The following is a 27,340-nucleotide window of genomic DNA, read 5'->3' on the forward strand; positions in this document are numbered from 1 at the left end:
ACCCTTAAATATTGATACCTCGTATACCAACATGCCCTTTCTTAGCAGACAGCTACTGGCCTAGATATGCCATCCTGCTAAATTTCTGCTTGCTAGCTAAATGGTATAGAGTGACAAACGAGTGAGTGAATCAGTCATACACACCGATGGCAAAGCATAGATAAGCAGGAAGAAGGGATTCTGTACTTCAATCACCCATTTGTTTTTTACATGATTTATTTCGCCTTTAATGAGTGCTAATTACCGCTGACAAAGAACACTAGGAGACTTGTTTCAGTTCCAGCCCAGTCTCCTTCTGTCCATTGGGTCTTTTCTTGTACAGTTGTGCATGAAAGTTTGTGAACCCTTTAGAATTTTCTATATTTCTGCATAAATATGACCTAAAACATAATCAGATTTTCACTCAACTCCTAAAAGTAGATAAAGAGAAACAAATGAGACAAAAATATTATACAGTGGAACCTCGGTTCACGAACGTCTCAGTTCACATACAACTCGGTTCGTCAAACTTTTGCCTCGGTTCACAACCACACACTCGGTATATGAACAAGCCAGTTTCCCTTTCGGTTTGTGCACGCCGATGATTTCCGCACGTGTTGCATTGTTCTCGGTCAGACTGCCTGCCTGCTGCTGAGAGAGAGAGAGAGAGAGCCACGTGCCTGTTGGGGAGGGGGAGATTGCTGCACATGTTTGTCTGCCTGCCTGTGCCGGGGGGTGGAGTTGGGGGATGGTTCGCGTGCTCGTACTGCCTGCCTTGGGGGTACAGCTGAGAGAGACAGAGCGAGAGCGAGCTGCTCCCTGTTCATTGTTCTCAGTCAGATGTGCGTGCTTTACCTGCACTCTCTTTGTGCTCTACAGTATTTCGTGTGCTTTTGTAGTTAACTATGGCTTCTAAGCAAGTGAAGAGTGGTGAGAAGAAAGTTTTGAAGAAAATTGAAATCAAAGTAAAGAAAGAAATTATTGAAAAGTTTGAGCGTGGCATTCGTGTTACTGATCTTGCCGGCGAGTACAAGAAGTCAAAATCTACGATTTCGACTACTCTAAAGCAGAAAGAATTTATTAAAGCAGCTGATATTGCAAAAGGAGTTACAGTGTTAACCATGCAGAGGCTTCAAGTGCTGGAAGAGGTGGAAAAACTGTTTGCCAGTTTACTCATTTACTAATTTGAGAACCCTCGTGCTTTCAAGCAGCACAATGTAAACAAAGCCAGACTGCCATTAATGTGGAGGGCAAACACGAAGGGATGGGTCACAAGGACTTTGTTTTTGGAATGGCTGCATGAGGCTTTCGCTCCCACCAACTAAATAGCTAAAAGCACCAGAAACCCAAGAAATCACAAGAGAGAAAACACCTGAAGGAAAACACTTCATGCCAGAACTCGACTCATGCAAGGTTAGTTTTCTTGGTGGTTTTTGTATTACGGATTTTTGAAAAGTTAATTTTTCAGTTCATAGCGTGAATTGTTGCAGTGTTACTTTTCTCTTTTTTCAAATGTTCTTTTTTCCCTGTGCTTAAAACTCATTAAAGTGTTTACATGGAGTTGTTCATAGCGTGATTTGTTGCAATGTTACTTTTCTCTTTTTTCAAATGTTCCTTTTTTTCCCGCTGTGCTTAAAACTCATTTTAAAAAAAATGTTTACAGCGATCGGGCTGCAAGGCTATTAGCATGAACTCCTGCAATGTTTTTTGGTTGCTTGTGGTTGGTTTTTAAATTAAAGTTTGGATTTGTTCAAATGTTCCCCTCTGTTCAGAGAGAGAGAGAGAGAGAGAGAGAAGAGAGCGAGCGAGCTGCTGAGAGAGAGAGAGAGAGAGCGAGCGAGCTGCTGAGAGAGAGAGAGAGTGAGCATGTGCTGCTGACATGGGTGGGGGATTGTGTGTGCTACAGAGAGAGAGAGCGTGAGCAAGCCTGCTCGTGTAGCTGAGCAGGGAGCCTGGGTGTTTTGTGTCAGTGTTATTCAATGTTTTTATATTACAGTAGTTTACTATTATACTGTGCATTCTATGGTGTAATTAACTATATTTGTGCTTAATCTTTACATATATTTACATATTTACATACAGTTTGCATGGTCTGGAATGGATTAATTGTATTTACATACAATCCTATGGAGGGAAATTGCTTCGGTTTAGGACCAGAGTTTTGGAACGAATTATGGTCGTGAACCGATGTTCCACTGTACTTGGTAATTTATTTATTAAGGAAAATGATTGAATATTACATATTTGTATCTGGTGTGACCCCCTTTTACAGCAATAACTGCAACTAAACATTTCCGGTAACTTTTGATCATTCCTACACACCAGCTTGGAGGAATTTTAGCCCATTCCTCCGTACAGAACAGCTTCAACTCTGGGATGTTGGTGGGTTTCCTCACATTAACTGCTCGCTTCAGGTCCTTCCACAACATTTCGATTGGATTAAGGTCAGGACTTTGACTTGGCCATTCCAAAAAATTAACTTTATTCTTCTTTAACCATTCTTTGGTAGAACGACTTGTGTGCTTAGGGTCGCTGTCTAGCTGCATGACCCACCTTCTCTTGAGATTCAGTTCATGGACAGATGTCCTGACATTTTCCTTTAGAATTCTCTGATATAATTCAGAATTCATTGTTCCATCAATGAAGGCAAGCCGTCCTGGCCCAGATGCAGCAAAACAGGCCCAAACCATGATACTGCTACCACCATGTTTCACAGATGAGATAAGGTTCTTATGCTGGAATGCAGTGTTTTCCTTTCCCTAAACATAATGCTTTCAGTTAAACCAAAAAGTTCTATTTTGGTTTCATCCATCCTCAAAACATTCTTCCAATAGCCTTCTGGTTTGTCCACGTGATCTTCAGCAAACTGCAGATGAGCAGCAATGTTTTTTTTGGAGAGCAGTGGCTTTCTCCTTGCAACCCTGCCAATGCACACCATTGTTGTTCAGTGTTCTCCTGATGGTGGACTCATGAACATGAACATTAGCCAATGTGAGAGAGGCCTTCAGTTGCTTAGAAGTTACCCTGGGGTCCTTTGTGACCTCGGCGACTATTACACGTCTTGCTCTTGGAGTGATCTTTGTTGGTCAGCCACTACTGGGGAGGGTAACAATGGTCTTGAATTTCCTCTATTTGTACACAATCTGTCTGACTGTGGATTGGTGGAATCCAAACCCTTTAGAGATGGTTTTGTAACCTTTTTCAGCCCGATGAGCATCAACAACTCTTTTTCTGAGGTCCTCGGAAATCCCCTTTGTTCGTACCATGATACACTTCCACAAACGTGTTGTGAAGAGCAGACTTTGATAGATCCTGTTCTTTAAATAACACAGGGTGCCCACTCACACCTGATTATCATCCTATTGATTGAAAACACCTGACTCTAATTTCACCTTCAAACTAATTGCTAATCCTAGAGGTTCACATACTTTTGCCACTCACAAATATGTAATATTCAATTATTTTCCTCAATAAATAAATGACCAAGTATAATATTTTTGTCTCATTTGTTTAACTGGTTTCTCTTTTTCTACTTTTAGGACTTGAGTGAAAATCTGATGATGTTTTAGGTCATATTTATGCAGAAATATAGAAAAGTCTGAAGGGTTCACAAACTTTCAAGCACAACTGTATTTCACATTGGCGAGATGTGCCAGTGTGGTTGAAGTACATCCTGTGCTCCTTTACTTTGCTAATGTGAGTTCAGAACTTGGACAGGTTTGTAGACTCTAAACGTGTCACATATTCAAAAATGGAAGAAAAAATACAATGAATACCTAACTAGTATTGATATGTCTTCTGTAAACTGCTTGTGCATTTTACCATTTACTTCCCACAAAAATATATTAGATTAAAATGTGATAAATAGAAACCAAAATAAATAGATTACATATATAAGAATTACCAATTGTATATTGCTAGGCACACATTGTATGCTCTTCATTATTTCAGCTGGTGCTGTGATCCAGTCACTTATTTTGCTTTAACGCAGCCCATAATATGTGCAGTAACGTGCACATCTTTTTCACTCTGTGAATAAGTCAAGTCGCCATATTAAACAGTTCATTTAAGTAGGACAAAAGAAAAGAAAAATGGACGTTTTGAATCCGTAGGCAACGTTCCATAAAAAAGGTGCACAGAGAGCCAAATGTTAACGAGTTGTGCTTGAAAGTCTTCATCAGCACTCACTATAGGACACATTCCACGGCCATCACGCAGAACTCGGCTGCCGCACCAAGGGTGCCCTAATGTTTCACACGCCTCTGGTCCAAGATGTCACTCTCGTCATTTTCTTCTGGCTCATTACAGTTTATAGAACTGTGGCTTTCTAGCAGTTTCTGAATGTTTTCTGCATGGCGGGTGGAGGGCCTGAAGGCCTGAGGCACTGGAGTCTGTTGAGGTCCCATATGGCCCATACTCTTACTTGCTGAAGAAGCCCCTTTTGCCCCGGTTTCTGGTAATTTATCCACATTAATATGTCTGTGAAGTTCACATTTTGCAACCAGTGGCTTTCCAATGTCTTCTTCTTTACTTACCACAAGTCTGTGTCTGCTGGTAGCTTCTGTATAATGTAAATCCACTTTTATTGTCATGGATCTCTGCAGAGGAACACACAGATTAAATCAGACACAGGGTTTGCTAATCTCATACTCTAAATTTGCTCAATATTACAAAAGAGGATTTTTAGTTAAAATGTACAAAATTGATTTCAAAGTTAAAGGATAAGCAGAACCTGTTGTAATTTAAATGAAATCGCATTATCTGATATCTCATTCAAGTGTACAACCAATGCAAGAGACTGCATATGACTAAGCCAGGGATTTTAAACGTATTGAGGGGAGAGCTGCAGCAGTGGCTGCCGCTGGTTTTCATTTTTAACTCTTCTTGTAAATGTACAATTTGTAATTTCTAACATGACTTACAGCAGCTGCTTTTCTTATCTGTGAACCTCACGTAGCTCTTAGCACATCTGAACACTTTGCCTTTCATTCAACTTCACCAGCTTAAGATTCTCACCCCTTGACTGGCAAGATATGAGCTGCAAATAAAAGATGGCCGACAGTGCAATGGCCAGCTTGGTCCCAAAGTAACTGAACAAAAATTGTATTTTAAAAGGGAATGAATAAAAAGTGTTTGGTCAGAAAGAGACATCGAGCTGTTCTACATTTGTGTATGATAATAAAGGAATGCTGACCCCAAAAATGATATTTTCTTTATACAGTATGTTACATACTAGTGTTTTATAAGTGAAGAGAGAAGAACTTTTAATATTTTAATGTTTCCATAGCATAAAAAAAACTTGGTGGTCTATGGTGACCAACATGGGAGCACAGCAAGCATCAAAAGTGTCTATGATAAGAAAAAATCTCCAATTACTTGTGTTGCACAACCAACACTGCAGGTAGGACTCTAGACCACTAAATAGGGGAGAAGGGGGGTCTTCAAAACAAAATCTCAGTCCCAAGTAAATTGAATTTCCTATTCATGGTTGGCGTTTACTTAATGTTTTAGCAAAGACTGTATGTATTATGCACATTGTGAGCATATGATTGGGTAACTCACGTGGATTATGCAAAATGAGTAATGTATACTTTTTTTTTTTTTTTTGTATTTGATAATGTTTGCTGTGGGGTCCAGCGTTGGTCACTATAGACTCCCATTCTATCATAAAATGTTTAATTTCCATTCTCATGGTATCACAGCAAGGAAACCAGGCTTCACGTCTCAGATGCGCCCGACAGGTGAAGTGAATAACTTTGAAATGGGACAAATTGTAAGGGCTAGACAACTGGGTCAGAGCTTCTCTAAACAGCAGCTCTTGTGGAGTGTTCCTGGTATGCAGTGGTTAGTATTTACCAAAATGTGTCCAAGGAAGGACAACTGGCTCCTAAGGCTCACTAATGCATGTAGGGTGTAAAAACAAGCCCATGTGCTCCAGTCCCACAGAAGAGCTACTGTAGCACAAATTGCTAATAAACTTAATGCTGCCATGAGAGAAAGATGGCAGAACCTGTTAGCTGCAAAATAGTCACAGTGCCTATGCTGATCCCTGTTCATCGCCAAAAGCACCTCATGTGAGCATGAGAACTGGACCATGGAGGAATGGAAGAAGGTGGCCTGCCCTAATGAATCACATTTTCATTTAGGTCATGAGGACATCAAAGTTCAAGTGTAACATTTAACTGGGGACACAAAGGCAGGAAGATGCACTACTGAATGAAGGCAACCTGATGGAGACTGTATGCTGTTCTGGGCAATGTTCTGCTGGGAAACCACAGGCTTTTATGTGGATGTTACTATGACACATACTACCTACCTAAAGACTGTTGCAGACCATGTACACCCCTCCATGGCAACAGTATTCGCTGATGGCACTGGCCTCTTTCAGCAGGATAATGCAAATGGTTTGAGGAACACGGCAAAGAGTTCAAAGTGTTGACTTGGCCTCCAAATTCTCAATCCAATCTGTGCGATGTGCTGAAAAAACAAGTCCGATCCATGGAGGCCTAACCTCACAACTTCCAAGAACTTAAAGAATCTTCTGGTAATGTCTTGGTGCCAGATACCACAGGACACCTATAGGTCTTGTGGAGTCCATGCCTCGATGGGTCACAGCTGTTTTTGCAACAAAACGGGGGGGTTGGGCCTATGCTTATTAGGCAGGTGGCTGATCGGTGAATGTATGTATGTATGTATGTATATAGTGTGGACGGATGGGGGAAGACAGTTTGTGCAGGGCATTGTCTCCCCTGAAACAGTACCACAATGGATTCCTACCGGGCATGTTGGCAACTGGAGTTCATTGGCTCAGTCCTGTTTGGTTCCATGGGTGCCACTGGGGGCACCTGAGGGGACTGCCAAGCCCTACTTTGTTGGGATCCAACCTCACCCAGAAGTGCTTCCTAGCCACAGTTTCAGGACACTGGAAGTGCTCCCAGTTACTGAATAAAATAAACGGTTTGCCTCAACACAGGGAACAAGAATGGGGAGGAGGAGGAGGATGGAGAAGCTTGCTGAGAGGAGCAGAGGAAGAGGTACAGGGAGTGGAAAAAATAGAGTTGTGGTTGTAGTGTGGGGAACTTTTATTGTAAGAATTTCACACAATAAAAACTTTCTTGTTTCACTGGAACAAGCCTGTTGTGCTGGGAGTTTAGGGAGCTGCAGCACCCCTTGGGGACCACAATAGACACACACACACACACACACATATTTATCAAAAAACATATAGAACTCTTTTTGTTTTTTAAATACTGCTCTGTGCATAATTATAGTACAAGTCACTCACGGTAACCTTTCACACCCAGAACAACACATAAAATGGCAAGTTTTATTATTACCAAAATACTATGGGTTGGGGAGTCATAAAGCAAAACACAACTCAAACATACAGGAACAGTGCTGCACAATTACAGGTGACGTTCCCCGCCTGACTAGTACATTTACCCACCTGCTAGTGAGCCCTATGCATTCTTTCTAGGCGACTAGAGAGCTGTTTGGTTGAAAGGGCAAAAGGACTTGTCTGAATTGTTCTATAGGTTCCTTCTCTCTCTCTTTCCTACTCTTACCACAACTTTAGGACACCTCTACATCTGGATCACTTAACAGCAAAGGTCTGCAGACGTACAGTAAGTTCCCCTGATATTTATTAACCTTCAGTTTTAATCATTACCTTCAGTTTCTGCAGACCACACAGACGAAGGATACCATCAGCATTTTCACCTCCTTGCAACTGAAAAGAATTAAAGCTATCGGATTGGCTGCTGTGATTTGAGAAGACATCCTCCAGTACCTGTGAAAATACATGCAATTGTAGCAATTATGAAATAACTATAAATAAATAACATATGTTTTTGTAAAGTTTTACTATGGCAACAGTTTAAGCAGTAAAACCAACAAGAACTTACTTTACAAGCATTCATTAAAATAACGGATTTAATGAAATGATGCAGTCACAGTGGTCTTACTTGCCCATTTCTATTCTAGCCTATTAATTTTGTTTTAAGTGCTTTTGTTAAGTAAAGCTTTTGCTGCAGTTGTGGCTGGATTTTAACTATATCTTTATGGAAACAAAATGGTATAAATTTTTTTTGATTTTGAAAATAGTTCTCTGCTTTATAGTTGTGGACATTTAACAAAATAAACTGTTTCCTTTCACATAATAATTGAGTTAAAATGCATCAGGCCAAGAACATAACATTCCACGCACCTTTTGTTTTTTGGTTTTATGTTTTAAGTTTACTATTATATAACATATAAAGTTAAGGACACAGTTGTAAGTTTACATGCAGAGTGTATTAACCAAATCTTATACAATCCCATTTCAGTTTATTTAAGTTTATCTTTGTATTGCACTCTTGATGGAGTGCTGGCTCAGAGAACTGTAACAAGTTCACAGGTAAAAGGTGATTACCACTTTACACATTACTAATTAAATAATGCACACACATAAAGATAGACATATTTTAAAAAGACAATAAAACAAAGCAGTTACAAATGAATTAACATAAAGGGAAACTAATATGATCTGTCTGTTAAGATTACAGTTAAACATTAGACAGACAGACAGACAGACAGATAGATCTGTATTGTCATTGTCACTTGGTCCAGACTTGAACAACTGGAGGTCAGAACTTTACCTTCCTGATGTTAATTAAATCAATCCAAGTGCTGCAGCGTAATTGTGTGGGGAAAAAGAAGTACAAAAAGCACATGTCTGCAAAACCAGCTACATAAAGGGGTACATGAAGAGTTTTGCTCTCAGATCTAAGCCCTGTATTTCACACGAGTACCGTCATCACCATCTGCATCACTTTGAATGAGCAAAACCTGCAAGGCCCACAGACATAAAGCTGACAGGCCAGCTAAAACATCCATGGAGAATAAAAATCTACCAAATCAGTTATTTTCTTTTTTCCATACTTATTTATAAATAGAAAGATTTGTATAATTTTACACTAGTTTAAAATAAGAGACTATTTTGCATTATTCAAGATAAATGCAATACATTGAGATTCTATATTTAAAAACAACAAAATGTGATAAGATAGGTAAACACTTAGTTCACTGTGTATACGATCAGGACATATAAAAAGGAAGATGATTAAAGCTGCTTACAGGAGTGCTTTGCAGGCTGATGCTACAATCCAAAGTATCTGCAGCTGCTTTCTTTATAGTTGCAAAGACAATCAGGACATTTGAAAATAGTGCAGAGAAGCTGAGTTCAACTTCCACACCACAGACAAATTTGACTTCTTTTTTTTGGGGAACATCTAAAAAATGAAGAGACAAACAATAAGTATTTTAGAATTATTCTTACATAAAGTATAATCTATTCTAATCAAATCAAGTCTAGGATTAGTGTAAAAAATAAATAAATAAACATTTAAAATATTAGAGCACAAATACAGTTTTAAAAAAACTAAGTGTTTTGAAACAGATCCCATATATTACATCTTTCTTTTTTTGACATTTTATTCAATTTATTAGGAGCAAATAACATTCAATAAAAGCAAGCCAAATTTACAAAACTGAGTTCAAATCAAATCAACCTCCACACAAGAGAAAGAGAGCTGGGCCAAAAGAGCAAAACATTTAATAGTAAGAAAAATAAGTAAGTAAAAAATAATTAAAATAAATAAAGTAAATAAAAATAAAATAAATAAAGTCCACTTCCTCAATGTAAATGCTTATTCTAAAATGTTATTGATTAGGTCCTGCCAAGTTTTAAAAACGTTTTGTACAGATCTTCTAATAGAGAATTTCATTTTTTCCAATTGTATATAGTATATAACATCAATTAACCATTGAATTAAGAGAGGTGGGTTACAATTCATCCAGTTCACTTAGATAAGTCTGTGTGCCAGTAGTGTAGAGAAGGTGATCACAGTTTGTTTGTCCTTCTCCACTTTAAGCCCATCTTGGAGTCCACCAAACACAGCTGTTAGTGGGTTAGGAGGGATTGTGACACTAAGGCTGTCTGAGAGGAATTTAAAGATTTTGGTCCAAAGTGATGTTAATTTGGTGCAGGCCCAAAACATGTGGCCCAGTGAGGCTGGAGCTTGATTGCAGCGTTTGCAGGAGATGTAGTCTTTCAATGCTGGTTTCAGATCCAGACTGTCCATCTAAAAACACAGCCTATGTAACTGGAATGATTTTGGAACAGACCTAGACTTTCAAAGGAAGCCCACGTCCCTCCTAACTGAATGGGATTTTCTTTATTAACTTTAAAAATTACATTATGATGAGAATTCAATCACTGCTACTTACATGCAGTTCATTTCCATATTAAATCGATGTAAAAAACAAACATACTGTACAGTAGTTCCACTTATATTTTTAGATAAAACCTTAGAAAAGGACTCATTATTGTTATCTTAGTTCAAAGTTGATGAATTCTGCCACAGAGTACCTCAACATTTCCAACCCATTTAAATTACCTAAATTATTTCTGTGTAATTCTAGGTTAATTACAGTGTTAAAATCACCTCATATTACTATTGTTGAATATGTAAAATCTCTCAAAAATGGAAAAAATACTTGTAATAGCCATATTGTTATTTTGATCAAACCTCCCACGGGAATCTGCAAAATCTTCATGGATCAGATTAACCTTTTTATCAGTTAAAGTGGCAAATACTATTTGTTTAGAATTCTAAAAGAGACAAAAAATTGGACTACATTGTGTTTTTTTTATTTAATAAAATTTTGAGTCACATAATTTGTCTTTAATTTAAATGATTGAAACTATAATTTTTCTTGTGACCTGATGTCATGAATGTTCCAACTATTCAAATTTTATGCTTTTAGAGGAAACTGTTGCTATGTTCAAACTGTTATGTTACTATATTCACAATAATTTCATGTAAACAAAAAGTGAAAAATTTTACACCTCCAGAAAAAAAGCAGAAAAGCTGTAATGTATCACTTGTTCCCTGAAAAGAGTCTTTTTGTTTAACTCTTTTTACTGATAGTGTATATATATATATATATATATATATATATATATATATATATATATATATATATATATATACTCACCTAAAGGATTATTAGGAAACACCATACTAATACGGTGTTTGACCCCCTTTCGCCTTCAGAACTGCCTTAATTCTACGTGGCATTGATTCAACAAGGTGCTGAAAGCATTCTTTAGAAATGTTGGCCCATATTGATAGGATAGCATCTTGCAGTTGATGGAGATTTGTGGGATGCACATCCAGGGCACGAAGCTCCCGTTCCACCACATCCCAAAGATGCTCTATTGGGTTGAGATCTGGTGACTGTGGGGGCCATTTTAGTACAGTGAACTCATTGTCATGTTCAAGAAACCAATTTGAAATGATTCGAGCTTTGTGATATGGTGCATTATCCTGCTGGAAGTAGCCATCAGAGGATGGGTACATGGTGGTCATGAAAGGATGGACATGGTCAGAAACAATGCTCAGGTAGCCCGTGGCATTTAAAAGATGCCCAATTGGCACTAAGGGGCCTAAAATGTGAGAAATTATACAGGTGTTCCTAATAATCCTTTAGGTGAGTGTATATATATATATATAATTATTTCTTTAAATTCCTTCCATTGGCTTAACATTCAGTGTAAACGTTTTGGATTATTATATATCTGTTTTAACCATTATGATATATCTTTCACTTCCAGTACCTATTGGTAATAAACCAGTACTGGCGCACTGCATTATAACATGCAGTGAATACACTTGACTTGAGCATTCATACTATTTCACTGTACGTTTAGCATTCGTTTGCTCAGAGGCTGATGTGCTTGCTGCTTCCTAAGCAGCTCTTCTTTTCTGCACCCTAATGGCCCGCTTCTTCTCTTCTTTCGTCTGCATTTTTTTCACATTAAAACTGATTAAGTCAGTGTTTGTGTTGCAATTACTTAGTACGTTTTCGTAAATTTTTCACTTAAGCTGGCACTGAAGTCTTCGATCTGCCTCAAGAATGATTTAAGAGGCAGGGGAAGTGACGGCGAAGGTGGTAGAGATGAGAACAGCGCTCATACGCTTGTGCCACACGGCCACACTGCTGGCCACTGCTGAGAGTTGATTCTAAAATAAAATAAAAATAAAAAGAGGAATAAAAATGATCACCCCCTAAAGCATTTAGCAGACATCACGTAGTATATGTGTACCAAATTTCAGGTCAATAGGTCAAACAGTTTGCGAGTTACAGGTGATTTAAAATCCTGGACAGACAAATGGACAGCCACAGTAGCGTATTGTATAAGAAGATGTTTCATCTGCTGACAATAGATGATTTCTCATGTCTTACTATATCTATATACTCCCAAACTATTCATCAGACAAACAAGAAATATTATAAAATGACTCCAGAAAACGCAGGCCATACACAACACACAATGTTTGAAAAATCAGATCATTTTAAATAATATATTTATGGTATACTACTAGGGAATCCATTCCCGGGCTCCTCGCATATATAGCATGTAAAAGTGTAAAAATCGATCAAGAAATAACAGAGTTACTGTATAGTTGAAAATAATTAAGATGGGGCCATAGCTGCAGCTTGCACTTCATCAGACAACAGCTTTGAACAGCAACTTGAAATTGCAATGCGTCAGTCTGTTGCATCCACATTATCTGTGCCAAGAAACTTGCCATCACAGAATGATGACAAGAAACAGGATGCATCAGTAAAAGCCGAAATGGCGGTGTTTCAGAAGTTTCAAGTGCGGGCGTTGTTTAGAACAAGTGTATCAGTATCTGATGACTGTGCTGCCTATTTCAGTGGAGGCAGAGCGTGCTTTCTCAGTGGCTGGCGTACTCTGCACGAAGGTGCACTCTCGCATGGACGACCACACACTGGACACGTTAATAATAATAATAATAAATTACATTTATATAATAATTCATTACATTTATATAGCGCTTTTCTCAGTACTCAAAGCGCTATCCACACAGTGAAGAACCAGGAAGCGAACCCACAATCTTCCACAGTCTCCTTACTGCAAAGCAGCAGCACTACCACTGCGCCACCTGTGAGGACGTTGTGCTTTCTATGCTCTTATTACCACAACTAAAGATACATGTACTTATATGACAGCATGAACTGCTTCTAGATAAGGTTAGTCTTCTATTTGTGTCAACATATTGCAGTAGTTTTATTAAAAATAAGTGTTGGTCATTTTAAAACCATTCATATGTGAGATGCCCGTGCACTGTGTCATCCCAGGGAGCCCGGGATTCCCGGGAATGAAATGTGGAATTCCCAAATTCCCAGAAATGGATAAACCCGTCCGGGAATGGATTCCCTATATACCACTCTCAGTACTGAGGGAGAACATGGGTGTTTATTCTTTGTAAACATTAGACACAGTTTGCCTACAGATATCAAGTCAAGTCAAGTTGGGGAGCATGCACTGGTACAGTGCGTTGCCACACCGACTACATGGCGAAACAACTTGGGATTCCGGTTTGCAACCCCCCCAGGCAGACATGCGGTCCAGTCCTGCCCTCCGGAAATGACCCTCTATCTGCCACAGCCAGGTGTTACGTAGGCGACCCCTTGGCCTGGTCCAGCCACTCGGGTCCCAAACAATGAGGCTCACAATGCAGGTAATGTGCCTAATTCAGGACTCCATGAGCAACTGCTTATTCCACACAAAGTCAAACCAATGGTATTTTCCAGGGAAACACAGTACCAAAGGAGTCCAGTCTGCGTCTCATGTCACGGGATAGCGTCCATGTCTCGCAACCATATAGCAAGACAGGAAGCAACAGGACTCTAAAGACTTGGACCTTCATACTTTCGGGAGCAACACACATTCCTTTCCAGCAACCTCATGACCCCCCATTCTCTTCCAATCCGTCTACTGACTTCTTATGGAGAGTCACCAGAAACATGAATGTCACTGCCAAGGTAAGTAACCCTCTCAACAAGGTCAACACACTCTCTGCAAATGGACACATTGCTGATGGCTGTGCCCAAGAGGACATTAAAGGCCTGGGTCTTGGTTTTTATCCAGGACACTCGCAAGCTCAGACACTCAGACTCCTCACTCAGTCTCTCACGCGCCCGATCAGAGCCTTCATTGACCCCGCAAAATTCACAGCATCGTCAGCAAAGTCAAGATCCGTAAATCTTTCTTCACCAACAGATACCTCACAGCAGCTGGACCCCACGTCCTTGCCCAACACCCAGTCCATACAAGCACTGAACAGAGTAGGAGCAAGAACACACCCCTGGCGAACCTCAGAATCAACTGGGAAAAATGCAGAGGTCCTGCCTCCACTCTGCACAGCACTCACAGTACCACTCTAGAGGCCAGCCATGATATCCAGCAACCTTGATGGGATCCCGCGAATCCTCATGATGTCCCATAGGGCAGCTCGATCAACTGATTGGAACGCTTTGCGAAAATTAACAAAGGCTGCAAAGAAACACTGCCGATATTCGCGTTTGTGCTCCATGAGAACCTTCAGTGGCAGGATCACTGGTAGGTGAGCAAGTGATCATGGATCCTATTGAGGACGACCCTAGCAAGGACCTTACCCGGCACTGAGCGCAGTGTTATCCCCCTGTAGTTGCTGCAATCCAGGCAATCACCCTTCCCTTCCCATGAAAAGTGGGGATGAAAAGTCCCGTTTTCCAGTCAGTTGGGATGATGCCAGTGTCCCAAATGGAAGCAAAGATTGCTTGCAATGCCAGGAGAACAGTCTTACTACCAGCCTGGACAAGTTCACCCTGGATACCACAGATCCCTGCAGCCTTCCCCCAACCCCCCTCAGCTGGTTCACCACCTGTGCAATCTCAGCAAGATTGGGTGGTTCGCAGCAAATTGGAGGATCAGCCTCAAGAACCGTGGATCCAGAGATATCCAACGTGCTAGCCGGAGGGTCAGCTTTGAACAACTGCTCAAAGTAGCCAGCCTAGCAAGTCACAACTGCAGTGTCATCCGTTAGGACTGTTCCATCAGACTGTGACTCTCCGAGGAACAGATTCAGATGTGCATGATGCTTTGATTCCTCTGTAAGTAGGACGTGGATCACTAGACCACAGATGGTGTGTCACTTGCTCACAGATTCCTCTAACAAACGCCTCTTTATCTGCCCTCAGAGCCCTCGCAGCCGTCCTTCTCAGTTCCTGGTACAGACCAGAGTTGCCATTGAGCCATGCGCTGCGACTCCTCTCAATAATATCCAGGGTGCCCTGTGAGATGAAACACTTACAGATGTGTCACCCTTAAAAATATAACTCTGTGGCATTGACCCTAAATAAACCAAAAACCGAACTACACAAAAAAACACACCACTTCTTGAAATTAGAGCTGCTGATTAATTGCTGCTAACATGTGCGAATAATGCATTAAAATTTTCTGTAAATTACTTTTTCTAATGTGTTAATTTAATCTGGTTAATTTGACTGCACTTCACACTTAATGAGGCAGCGGCAAATTCACTTCATTCACACACACCAGTAGAGTCGCTGCTCATCCCTTATTGGAACATAAAATTCTGCTTATTGTATTGAAACACCTAGATTTTTGTACATATCATTTCATATATTGACTAGCTCTTCACAGCACAGAGAATAACATGAGAACAATTCAAATCAAACCAGTTATACGAGTGGGGTGTATTTTACCGACTATAGTCTACATTATAACCTACATAGCCTGTAGTAACCAATAAAACTTGGCAATAATCAGTGTAAATTAATCATGCTAATATTTCCATCCATCTGGGCTGAAGGTTAAGATAGACTTAATATATCATTCATAACTGAAACAGTCTTTGACAATTTGCAACTTAAAACATCTAAATAAACATGTGTATCAGATACATATTTACAAGTTCTTTTCAATCTATCCTTTTCTATTTAAAAGTCTAATCTACACACATTTCCAACCATGAGTTTATGTTTCTGTTTTTTAATATTTTATTCTTTGTGTAACTGTTAATACTTTTGGTATGCTGTCTTGCAACACAGCAGTATAAACCATATGAATTGATTTTCCTAAATATTATAGCAACCCCTAATGAGTGGGAGGGTGAGGTGTTTAGTGGTTGTTGGGCATTGTTTCTATTACAATAAAATCTGTTTCATAAACTAATTGAAATAATTTCATATGCATAGGCAAGTGAATATTAAGAAATTAATCACTGAGTTATTTCTGCATTATGAAACAATATTAATATGCTTGAAGGAAATACGATAAATTATTGTTAATATGCAGTTCATTTGAATTAAAAGTTTTAATTGCTGTTACATTTTTTAATTGAGCAGCAGCCTTACTTAAAAGGAAGCACTGTGATTGTTTGTCATTATTCTTTATTCTTCGTTTCATTGTTAGAACCTTAGTATTCATCCAGTCAGTCACTCTCCCGCTTGACCGTTGCAAATCTGTCCCACACTGGCAGCAAAGGGCACAAGATGGAATGCAATTGCACTAGCCAAGGTGACATAGCTTTGTCATTGTAGACTTGTCCTCCTACACACAATCGACCCAAAGCAATTACTTCATGTTTCCATTTTTTCCAAAAACTGCATTCTTCAAGGAAATCAATATTTTTAATCTCATCATGGTCTCATGTTGAAACATATCATTATATCATAACATTGTCAACTTTTTTGGTGATATATACCTTCAGCATAATAGATAGATAGATAGATAGATAGATAGATAGATAGATAGATAGATAGATAGATAGATAGATAGATAGATAGATAGATAGATAGATAGATACTTTATTAATCCTAAGGGGAAATTCACATAATCCAGCAGCAGTATACTGATACAAAGAAACAATATTAAATTAAATAGTAATAAAAATGAAAACAATTAAAATAAAATTAATGTTCGCATTTACTCCCCCGGGTGGAATTGAAGAGTCGCATAGTGTGGGGGAGGAACGATCTCCTCAGTCTGTCAGTGGAGCAGGACAATGACAAAAGTCTGTCACTGAAGCTACTCCTCTGCCTGGAAATGACACTGTTCAGTGGATGCAGTGGATTCTTAATGATTGACAGGAGTTTGCTTAATGCCCGTCGCTCTGCCACAGATGTTAAACTGTCCAACTTTAATTCTACAATAGAGCCTGCCTTCTTAACAAGTTTGTCCAGGCGTGAGGCGTCTTTCATCTTTATGCTGCCACCCCAGCACACCACCGCGTAGAAGAGGGCACTCGCCACAACCGTCTGGTAGAACATCTGCAGCATCTTACTGCAGATGTTGAAGAATGCCAACCTTCTCAGAAGGTATAGTCTGCTCTGACCTTTCTTACATAGAGCATCAGTATTGGCAGTCCAGTCCAATTTGTCATCCAGCTGCACTCCCAGATATTTAAAGGTCTGCACACTCTGCACACAGTCACCTCTGATGATCACAGGGTCCATGAGGGACCTGGGCCTGCTAAAATCCACCACCAGCTCCTTGTTCTTGCTGGTGTTAAGGTGTAAGTGGTTTGAGTCGCACCATTTAACAAAGTCCTTGATTAGTTTCCTGTAATATTGCAATATTTAATAATATTTAATAATATAATAATATTCCTGTAATATTGCAATATTTGTTGAAAAGTCAGATGACTTTTTGTAAATTTAATTCTGCAGTAGATTTATATTTGAATATTCTGAAATTAAAATTAACAAATGTCTTCAGATGTCTTAATTCAAAGACCTCATGTCAGTTTATGATGTTTTATGGATTACTTGTGTTCAATTTGGTTGTGATTTGTTTTATATGATTAAAAGATCCATTTTTATTTTGTTATAATTACTTTTTGCTCGTTTGTTCATTTTTTTGGGCAGTTGGTGGCGTTCAGATATTGGATTAAACTGTGATTAAGGTCAACTAACCTCCCAGAATTCTACATTATTTTTTAAAACTTTGTTTAGTTCTTCCAAAGAATCTTTTTTTAGTGGCAAAATTAGAGAGCAAATCTAAAATATGTGGAATGCTAAAACAAACCATATGAAATGAAAGCACTATAAAATCAAAAGTGAGAGAATTAGACTCTTGCAAGGAATTTTAACCAGGGATCAAGAATCTTATGATTAAATTATGCTAACAATGTTAGTATGTTAAAAAAATATATATAAACAATATGTGAAAGCATACATGTATTAATATTAAATTATTGAAAAAGAATTTATATTCACGATGTAATTCTAGCATTCTGCCTAAGTCCTGGTAGTAAAATGGGCAAGCTAATAAAAACTCAAATAAATTTGGACTTTATATACAGATGTACTGTACAAGAAAGCAAACTACAACTAAAGCAAATGATGCATAATATTGTGGTAATTAACTACAATAACAAGAAATGTAGGCTGTGTGTTTTACCCTCTTACCATTAGCGTTTTTCCAGCAGAGGTTTCTCTGTGCGAGGGCCATAGTGTATCCCACAGAACGAATGCTGTCAGTAAGAGATCGAGCTTCTTTTAACGTGTGTTTAATTTCCATCACCTGTTTTCCAGTTATTAAGGGATCTTTGCCCAGATCTGAAAAAGTACAATTGTTTTTTTTTTTAAAACAGGACTAGTAGTGTCAGAGTGGATGACATGTTAACACACAGTATTAAAAATGAATATACAAGATCGAAATAAGATATATATATATATATATATATATATATATATATATATATATATATATATATATATATATATATATATATACACAGTATATAATACAATGTAATATAAAATAATAATGAAATGTTTCATATTATTTGTTTTACACTAGCAGCAAAACAAATACTCCAGCTTAAGTTTTTCACTTACAGATCTACCAGACCTAACTAAACAGTATACATAAATACTGTACATATTAAGGCTGAATATTATTAGTAGCTGCTATGAATTAAAAAAGTTTTTACAATACATGAAAGGCATCAAGTAAGTGAAGTAAAATATTTAGCAGACCACATGGAAGAGCAAGGACAGAATGAAAAGGTGATGAATACCTTCCAGAACTTGTTCAAGAACGTGAGTAATTTTTCCTTCTTGTAAAATACGCTTGTTAAGGTACTTAGTGAATATTCCAGTACTACGCTCTCCATCCTGAACTTCGTATGCTTCAGCATCTTCACACCTGTAGTGAGAGACAAAACCAAGTGTAATCTATGTTCAGTGTACTCAGAGTTATTTGAAATTTCAATATTTGTTGAAAAGTCAGATGACTATTTGTAAATTTAATTCTGCAGTAGATTTCTATTTGAATATTCTGAAATTAAAATTAACAAATGTCTTTAGATGTCTTAATTTGTATTTGGTGGATGATTTTGTCCCTGGCAACATGTAAGATCAGGACACACTGCAATTGATTACTTTTATAATTTAGTGTTGCAAATTCGGTGCCCTACAATGTTTCATGTAATTTAAAAGCAAACGTTACATACAGTAACAAAGGTAAGGGATTCCATATTTCTTTTGTTCTTGTATGAATACAATGTTAGAAACCATCTGGTACAATTTAATACTTTAATGTAAAGACTAGAACTAGGACACCTTAACTTTTGTTAATACTGCACTAGATGCCACTCTAGCTCTATATAAGCTTCATTTTTAGAACCTAGTCCACTGCTTTTTTATACCTTTTGTCATTATTTATACCAAAATTAATGCAAATTTTGCAGAGGAATAAATTCAGTTGATTGCTTAGATGAGTACTTTTTGATACCAAAAGACCCACATCTACCATAATATAAATATTTTATAAAAAAAAAAAAGCACAGTGATTTTGTAAAGAACAATGTTAATACAAGCTGGAAGACAAATAAAAAGTCGCTAATTTTACTAAATGTTCAGTTATACTCCCAGATCGTAAGACCTTGTGGAGAAATCTGAGAAAAGGTCCTCACTAGCAGCACTGTAGCGGTCCTGTTCCATGGATCGACCATCAGGCAGCGTAGCACAAAAAATGGCCAATGAAAGCATGCATTTTGTTATTTGTGTCCACAAAACTTGACCAGAAACCTGCACTCAGTCCATCTCTAATGAAAGATTAGAGAAATTATACATTTGAGAATTGAAGTAAATCTATAACAGAACCAAAGACAAAATTATACTTTTCAAACAAGCTATACAGCTTCTGCCAAAGGTAATGCTTGTAATAGGCGGTTGATAATATTATCCTAGCGGCACAATAAAACGGTACTCATTTTAAGTCACTTGCATGCTTCACCCTGGCTTTTAACATCAGTTAAATAAATATAGCAAGAACAATTTAGAAAATGGACAGAATGTTTCTAAACAATCTATAACACTGGAACAATAAGTAAAAGGCTTTTTCTTGATAGTAAATCTGACTTGAACAGTTGCTTCTCTTGGATTATTTACTGTATTGTATATTGTCCTTTAAGAATGAAGAATTTTACTTTGTTTATCTGCAGTACTCTCCGTAGTACATTTAATTGCAACAGCTGTAAAGAATGTTCATTCTAATCAGCGTGATGTATATTAAACTGAACATAAAATATATTTTTTTTCTAAAATGCAATAACCCAAAGCATGAAATATTAGTCTGTCACTGACAAGTTTCTTCTTGAAGCTAAATCAGAGATCTCCCTTCCTCAGTGCTTCTTTTTTGTGATCAGATATTTAGTGAATAAAAAATAACAACAGTGAGCAATATAAATTAAGAATAATCACAACATATCTCATAAAATAACAATTAAAAGAAGACAATAGTAATGATAGAATTACTATTACCATTACCAAAAAAAAAAGAAAACTGCCTGAGCAGAACCTAGGAGAGGAAATCCATGTGGACTCTGGGCACCGTTAAGATAAAAATTGAAGTAGAAAGTAGAAGACAGCAATGGCAGCCATGTGTCTTCTTTACTTAGTTGTGTTGCTACTTATGCATGAGGTGTCCTGTCGGTGGGACACAGCCATATTTCAAAGTTCTTTGTGTATGTAGCAGTACACACACAAGTCAATCTAAAGCAATTATGGTATTTTTACATACCCATGGGTGTCTTTTTTAAAATAAATCGTGAGTTTCCATGTTGTCTGCTCTCTTTCATTATTAAACTATGTGATTTACACACATTTACCCACAGGTGAGCAACCCCTCACAACTGAGGGAATCTGCTTTTACCACAGATCTCACCTACTACTTCAAGCAACATAGAGTGAAAGACACATTACAATTGGAGAGCTGAGTTTCAGCCCATTCTAAAGATATATACTTGTCTATGATTGGTCAAAGTACTACATGTCACAGCTATGCATGGAAGACAAGAAATGAATTGCTTCTGCAACAGCTCATCTTTTACGCACAAACTTAAAAATCACAGTTTTGACTCTGTTGAGAATGACGCGTTTGATAAAGAACTTGATGCTACACTTGATTTGTTTGTACTGCCTTTACAGTTCAAGTGTCATGGGTTCAATTACCATAGCCAGAAATGATCTGTTCCAAGTTCTCCCTACGTTCATTTACTGTGCAGTGCTCTTTCAATTTCAAATAAGAGTATAGGCAAAGTTTCTTAGCGTGTAATTGTGCCTCTCGTAGTGTCATGTGAATTGCAGCACAAAAACTCCAATCTATTGCCCAAAATTTAAGGTTTCTCTGTGACTAGCAAACAGAAATGGTTTCAAATAATGGCATGAAAAATAATTTTGAAAGTAAAGGCTTGGACATAATTATACATACATATTTACATATTGTTTACTTGATGCTTCAGAGTGATATATAGTTTATGTGTAAATATTTTTTTTTTTAAAAATACATAAAAATATAACTGCTATTGCAATACTTGTTTTGAAAGAGTGTTTAGGTTCAAGAAGCTAAATGTTTCCAAAAAAGGACACTATGTTTCCAAATAGGGGGACCCCTTGTATAAGGCTACTTGACCTTGATCTGTCACACAACTGCACTCCCACTAATGCAAGCGTCATTTCTCTACAAGTGTCTCACCACTTTTTCATTCAGCTCTCTCTGCTGCTACCCTCTCCTCACTCTTCTCCGCCCCCACTGTATCATTCCACCACCAACATTTCCGCTCTCTTTCCCACCCATTTCTCATCCATAGTCTCCTTTACTCTCCCTCCTCCTGACCACTTCTCCTCTATTGACACCAACTCTGCCAGTCCTCTCTCTTCCAGTGCTGCACACAACAGACCCTCCTGTCCATAGGATTTCCAAAGCACTCAACAATCAATGGATTGGGCTCAGCAGAGCCGACAGGAAATGGAGGAAGTTCAAAGCTAGACTGACCTGGCTAAGTATCAGTCCCTTCTTGCATCCTTTTCTTCTGCCACTGTCAATGCTAAGGTAAGGTTCTACCAGACTAGAAGTTAAAGCACCACTGACACATGCTCTCCGTTACTGCTTTCACTTCCCTTCTTAATCCTCCTCCTCCTCCCCCAATCTTCTTGTCTGCTGATGATTTTGCCACCTTTTTCCAAGATAGGGTGTCTGCCCATTATGCCTCCTTCCAAGAAACACTCAACATTCTTCACATTCTCTCCACTGTCTGCAACTGATTTTTCCAAACTCCTCTCCAATCACTCCACTACCTGTCCACTTGATCCTATTCACTCCCATCTCCTTCAGGCCATCTCCCCCTCACTCATTCCTACAATTACACACATCAATAACACCTCACTCAGCTCAGGAACATCCCCTAACATCTTCAAACATATTCTGATAACTTTCCACTTCTGAATAAACCAACACTCGATCCATCCCAAGTGAACAACTACAGGCCTGTCTCTTTCCTGTCCTTTCTTTTCAAAACACTCAAATGTGCTGTTTCTAACTAGATCTCTTTCTTACTTGTACAGAATGAATTGCTTGAACCAGCCTGACTTCAACAGGAACCACTCGACTGAGGCGGCTCTACTGACTGTGATCGACCAGTTATGCCGTGCTAGAGTTAACAATACGTCATTGGTCCTTATTCTGCTAGATCTCTACTCTGCCTTTGATATGGTCAACCACAACATCCTTGTTGCCACCGTCTCTGACCTTGGCATCACTGGGACTGCTCTCAGATGAGGCCTAGATCTCAGGCAGATACTACGGTTGTCCTGGTAAGGGGAGTTGTCAAAGGCACACTAGTCATCCACTGATGTACCCCAAGGATTGGTGCTGGGTCCTCTACTCTTCTCTCTGTGCACCATCTCGCTGGGCTCCATCATCCAATCGCATGGGCTCTCTTATCAGTGCTATGCCAATGATACACAGCTGTACCTGTCGGTACAATACGGTATTGGCTAGAGTCTCTGAATGTCTTACTGATAAATCATCCTTCTTGTGATCCCGGCCAGCCAGTCTGTTCAGCTCCCCATCTCTGTGCAGCTTGGCTCACTGTCACTAACACCTACCAGGTCAGTTTGCAACCTTGGGGTGGTGACTGATGAGCAGTTACCTTTTTCTGAACATATTTCTACTGTTTCTTGTTTGTGCTGCACAACATCCACAAGATCAGACCTTTTCTGACAGAGTATGCAGCACAAGTTCTAGTCCAGGCTTGGGCTTGGTCACATCTAAACTACTGCAACTTGCTTCTGGTAGGAGTACCCGCATTTACTTTCAAGCCACTGCAGATGATCCAAAAGGCCCACCTTGTATATAATCCCTGATGTGTGCCTACAGAGTAGTCAATGGGTCAGCACCTGAGTATATGGAGACACTGGAGAAGTGCTATGCTCCTTCTCGCCCACTTCAGGTCTGCCAGGGAACAGCGTCTGGTGATGCCATCTCTATCTGGTATCAAGTCTCACTCTAGACTCTTTTCATGTGTGGTTGATGGAACGGGCCGCCAGCTCTATCCATACTGCTGATTCCCTCAATGTTTTTAAGAAACAATTGAAGACTAATTTGTTTTGTGAATATTTGTCTAATTGAAAAGTAGAAAAAAAGAAGAAGAAAAAACTTTGCACCATGATATTTTATGTTCTTGGTTATTTGTTTAAGTGTAATTGCTTTATTGATAGTAAAAGTAAGACTTATTAAATCTTTTCACTTGTGGTTATCAACTTTTGTTACATGTTCTCTTACTGAACAAACAGGCCCTAGCCTAACGTTACTTGATTGATTACCAATGTTGAAAGTCGCTTTGGATAATAGTGTCTGCTAAGCAAATAAATGTAAATGTACCTTTGCAGTGCTATGAGATATGACATGCTAACTTGGTACATGCTAACTTGGTACATTGATAGCTGACAAATAGGGACACAGAAGAAAATGGATTCCAGAGTTTAGGATCATAAAATGTCTTAGTTATATACTGTAAAATCCAGTTTTTTGTAAAGAAATCCCCAAAGCATGACTTTTTTTTTTTAGTTGATACTGGTGTAAATAAAGGTTTTTAATCATAAATACTTTATTTTAAAAGTTGTATTGGCTACTCTTCAGTTATTCTCAGCTCCTTCATTTCATAAGCAGAGTAACAGCCCATCATATGTCCTTCCCCCGATTTACAAGCAGTCAGTAGGTTGATGAGGTCAGGTCACGTCAAACACACCTTTAGTCTCAGCAGGCCCCTGGCTCCCCACTGCCACATGTGCATATGCCACTTGTCTATATCACTTACTGTGGTGAGAAGGTTGAAAGGCTCACAGGCAGCTGCTTGCATTCTTAGTCACAACTCACTTGTGAATGTGTGGCAGCTGAAGAGACCTGCCTAAATTTAGCTCTGAAGGTAACCCTAAATGTAGGCAGACAGACAGATAGGGTGATTCCAGCAGAAAAGAAAAACAAAATGCCTGAAATGAAGGGGGCTTGGGATCAGACTAGGTACGTGTGAAGGAGGTTAAAAAGGCAGATGAAAAACTGCAAGACATTTTTACTCTGTAAACAGTAATCTGTTTAGAGTCTTGTCATCAAATCTAGAGGATTATGCAAATTTCCTAATGAATGTTTTTCAGGATAGTGATATGAAAAAATACAAGGAATGCTGGTACTAAAAGCAATAAAAGTTGTAGAATAACATCAACAATAATTTGTATAACCTTTGTGAGGATTTAGAGATGTTTACAGAATTATAAAGTTAAACCCAATCCGATTTATGCACATTTTTTTTCTCTGTGATGAACATCAATGCTTGCAATAACAAGCAGCCAACCATTTAATTGCCTTTAGCACCTGTAACAGTCAATTAACAGGTGTCTTCAATGGCGATTTTGACATCTCACTGAGAGAATCATGGGTCCCTGCCTGCCTCAAAAAGACAACAAAAGTGGACTGCCTGTATAACTAAAGACCGGTGGCACTCACTTCATTTTTTCATGACCTGTCTTGAGAGATTAATTGCTAGGACATAATAAACAGAAAATTCCAGATACTCTGGGCCACCTACACTTTGTATATTTCCATTTTTTCACAACTGGTCCACAGAGGATGCCATTTCCCTTATACATCATACCACCTTAGCACAAACTGCTTTGCCACAGACATGTTTATAGATGACAGCTCTCAGTATGTATCACTGCTGTACCATCAGAGCTCATCACCAAAATCATACACTTGATACTTGGTGCCATTTTCTGCAAATTGACTTCATAACTTGCAGACCTCATTATATGTAAACTGGTATCACATCCTCTTTCCTCAACACAGCACTCCCTATGCTAGGGTATTGGCCTTTCTTTTGTACTCCCTGTTCACTCTAATTTCATCATAACATTTTCTGATGATGCCACCATTACAGAGACAGTAGTGCCAGTACAACAATCTCATCCTTAACCTCAGCAAAATTATATATATTTTATATATATATCTCAAAAAATAAGGAAACACTTAGTTATTACAGTTTAACACCAAGTCATTTAAACTTCATAAATATCAATCTGTCTAGTTAAGAAGCATAACTGACTATGAATCAGTTTCACCTGCTTTGCTACAAATGAATCTGACAACAGGTGCAATGGAGGGAAAACAGCAAGACCACCCCCAAAAAAGGAATGGTTTTACAGGTGGTGGCCACAGACAATTGCTCTCAACCCTTCCTGACTGATTTTTCATTAGTTTTGTGTGTTTGCTAGTGTCCTTGTCATTACTGGTAGCATGAAGCAGTGCCTGCAGCTGATTCATGCTGCACAGGTAGTCCAGCTCCTCCAGGATGCCGTTGCAAGGTTTGCTGCGTCTCCCAGCAGTCTCAAGAGCTTGGAAGAGATACCAGGGAGACAGGCCCTTACACAAGGAGTGCTGGACAAAGCTGAAGAAGGACATTGACCTAGTAGTAGGATCAGTATCAGCTCCTTTGAGTGAGAAGAAACCAGAGGAGCACTGCCAGAGCCCTACAAAATGACCTCCAGCTGACTACTGGTGTGCATGTTTCTAACCAAACTGTCAGAAACAGATTCTAAGAGGGTGGCATGAGGGCCCAACATTCTCTAGTGGTTCCGCCATTGGTGACAAATTCTCTTCACAGATGAGAACAGGGTCACACTGAGAATATGTGACGGATGTGAAAGTCTGGAGAAGTTGTGGTAAGCGTTATGCAGCCTGCAACATCATCCAGCATTTGGATCCTGGTTTGGAGGTGGGTCAGTGATGGTCTTGGAAGGCATATCCTTGTAGGGTTGCATAGACCTCCACGTGCTAAGCAGTGGTATTTTGACTGATGCAGATACCAGGATAAAATCCTCAGTGCAATTTTCAAACCTTAGACTGGTGCAGTGGGCCCTGGGTTCCTCCTGGTGCAGGACAATGCCCGACCTCATATGGCCAAAATATGGAGGCAATTCCTGGACGATGAAGGCATTGATGCCATTGACTAGCCCACTCGTTTTCCAGACCTGAATCCAACCGAGAACCTCTGGGACATTATGTATCGGTGCATCGGAAGCCACCAAGTAGCACCACAGAGAATCTAGGACCTCACTGATGCCATGATTCAGGTCTGGGAAGAGATCCCCTGGGACACCAATCCGCCATATAATCAGTAGCATGCCCAGACTTTATCAGAAGTACATACAGTGCGTGGGAGCCATAAACACTACAGTGCGTGGGAGCCATAAACACTACTGAGTAACATTATAAGTTGCTGTGATGAAATTCATGTGAGTTGGATTTGCCTATGATTTAAATTTTTGATGTGATGTCGCATCTAGCTCTCAGTGGATTGGTGATTTTGGTTTCCATTGACTATTGTTACAACATTTTGCTCTCAACAACAGTATTACTCTGCAAAGATTTTCCACTTGAATATTGTGTTCATTCACATTCAGTGTGTGACATACACACACACACACACACAGAGCTATGCACCGTGTAGTGTCCATTTTGGGCAATGTCTGACCACATAACTGCCTATACGGTGGGATGCAAAAGTTTGGGTAACCTTGTTAAAAGTCATTATTTTCCTGAATAAATCGTTGGTTGTTACGATAAAAAATGTCAGTTAAATATATTATATAGGAGACACAC

The 27,340-nt window shown here is 38.9% G+C and overlaps 1 protein-coding gene across 1 annotated transcript in view; it reads right to left on the bottom strand.

Moving 5' to 3' along the window:
• Positions 1–3,552: 3,552 nt before the first annotated feature.
• Positions 3,553–27,340, bottom strand: part of malt3 (MALT paracaspase 3) — a 130,778-nt gene continuing 106,990 nt past the window's right edge. The window contains 5 exon segments of the mRNA XM_039773400.1: positions 3,553–4,577; positions 7,649–7,768; positions 9,094–9,248; positions 18,307–18,456; positions 18,921–19,048. Coding sequence (XP_039629334.1) covers positions 4,224–4,577; positions 7,649–7,768; positions 9,094–9,248; positions 18,307–18,456; positions 18,921–19,048 — 907 coding nt within the window. The 3' untranslated portion in view covers positions 3,553–4,223.

The sequence above is a fragment of the Polypterus senegalus genome, chromosome 12 (assembly GCF_016835505.1).
Source record: "Polypterus senegalus isolate Bchr_013 chromosome 12, ASM1683550v1, whole genome shotgun sequence".
In the NCBI taxonomy this organism is placed as follows: domain Eukaryota; kingdom Metazoa; phylum Chordata; class Cladistia; order Polypteriformes; family Polypteridae; genus Polypterus; species Polypterus senegalus.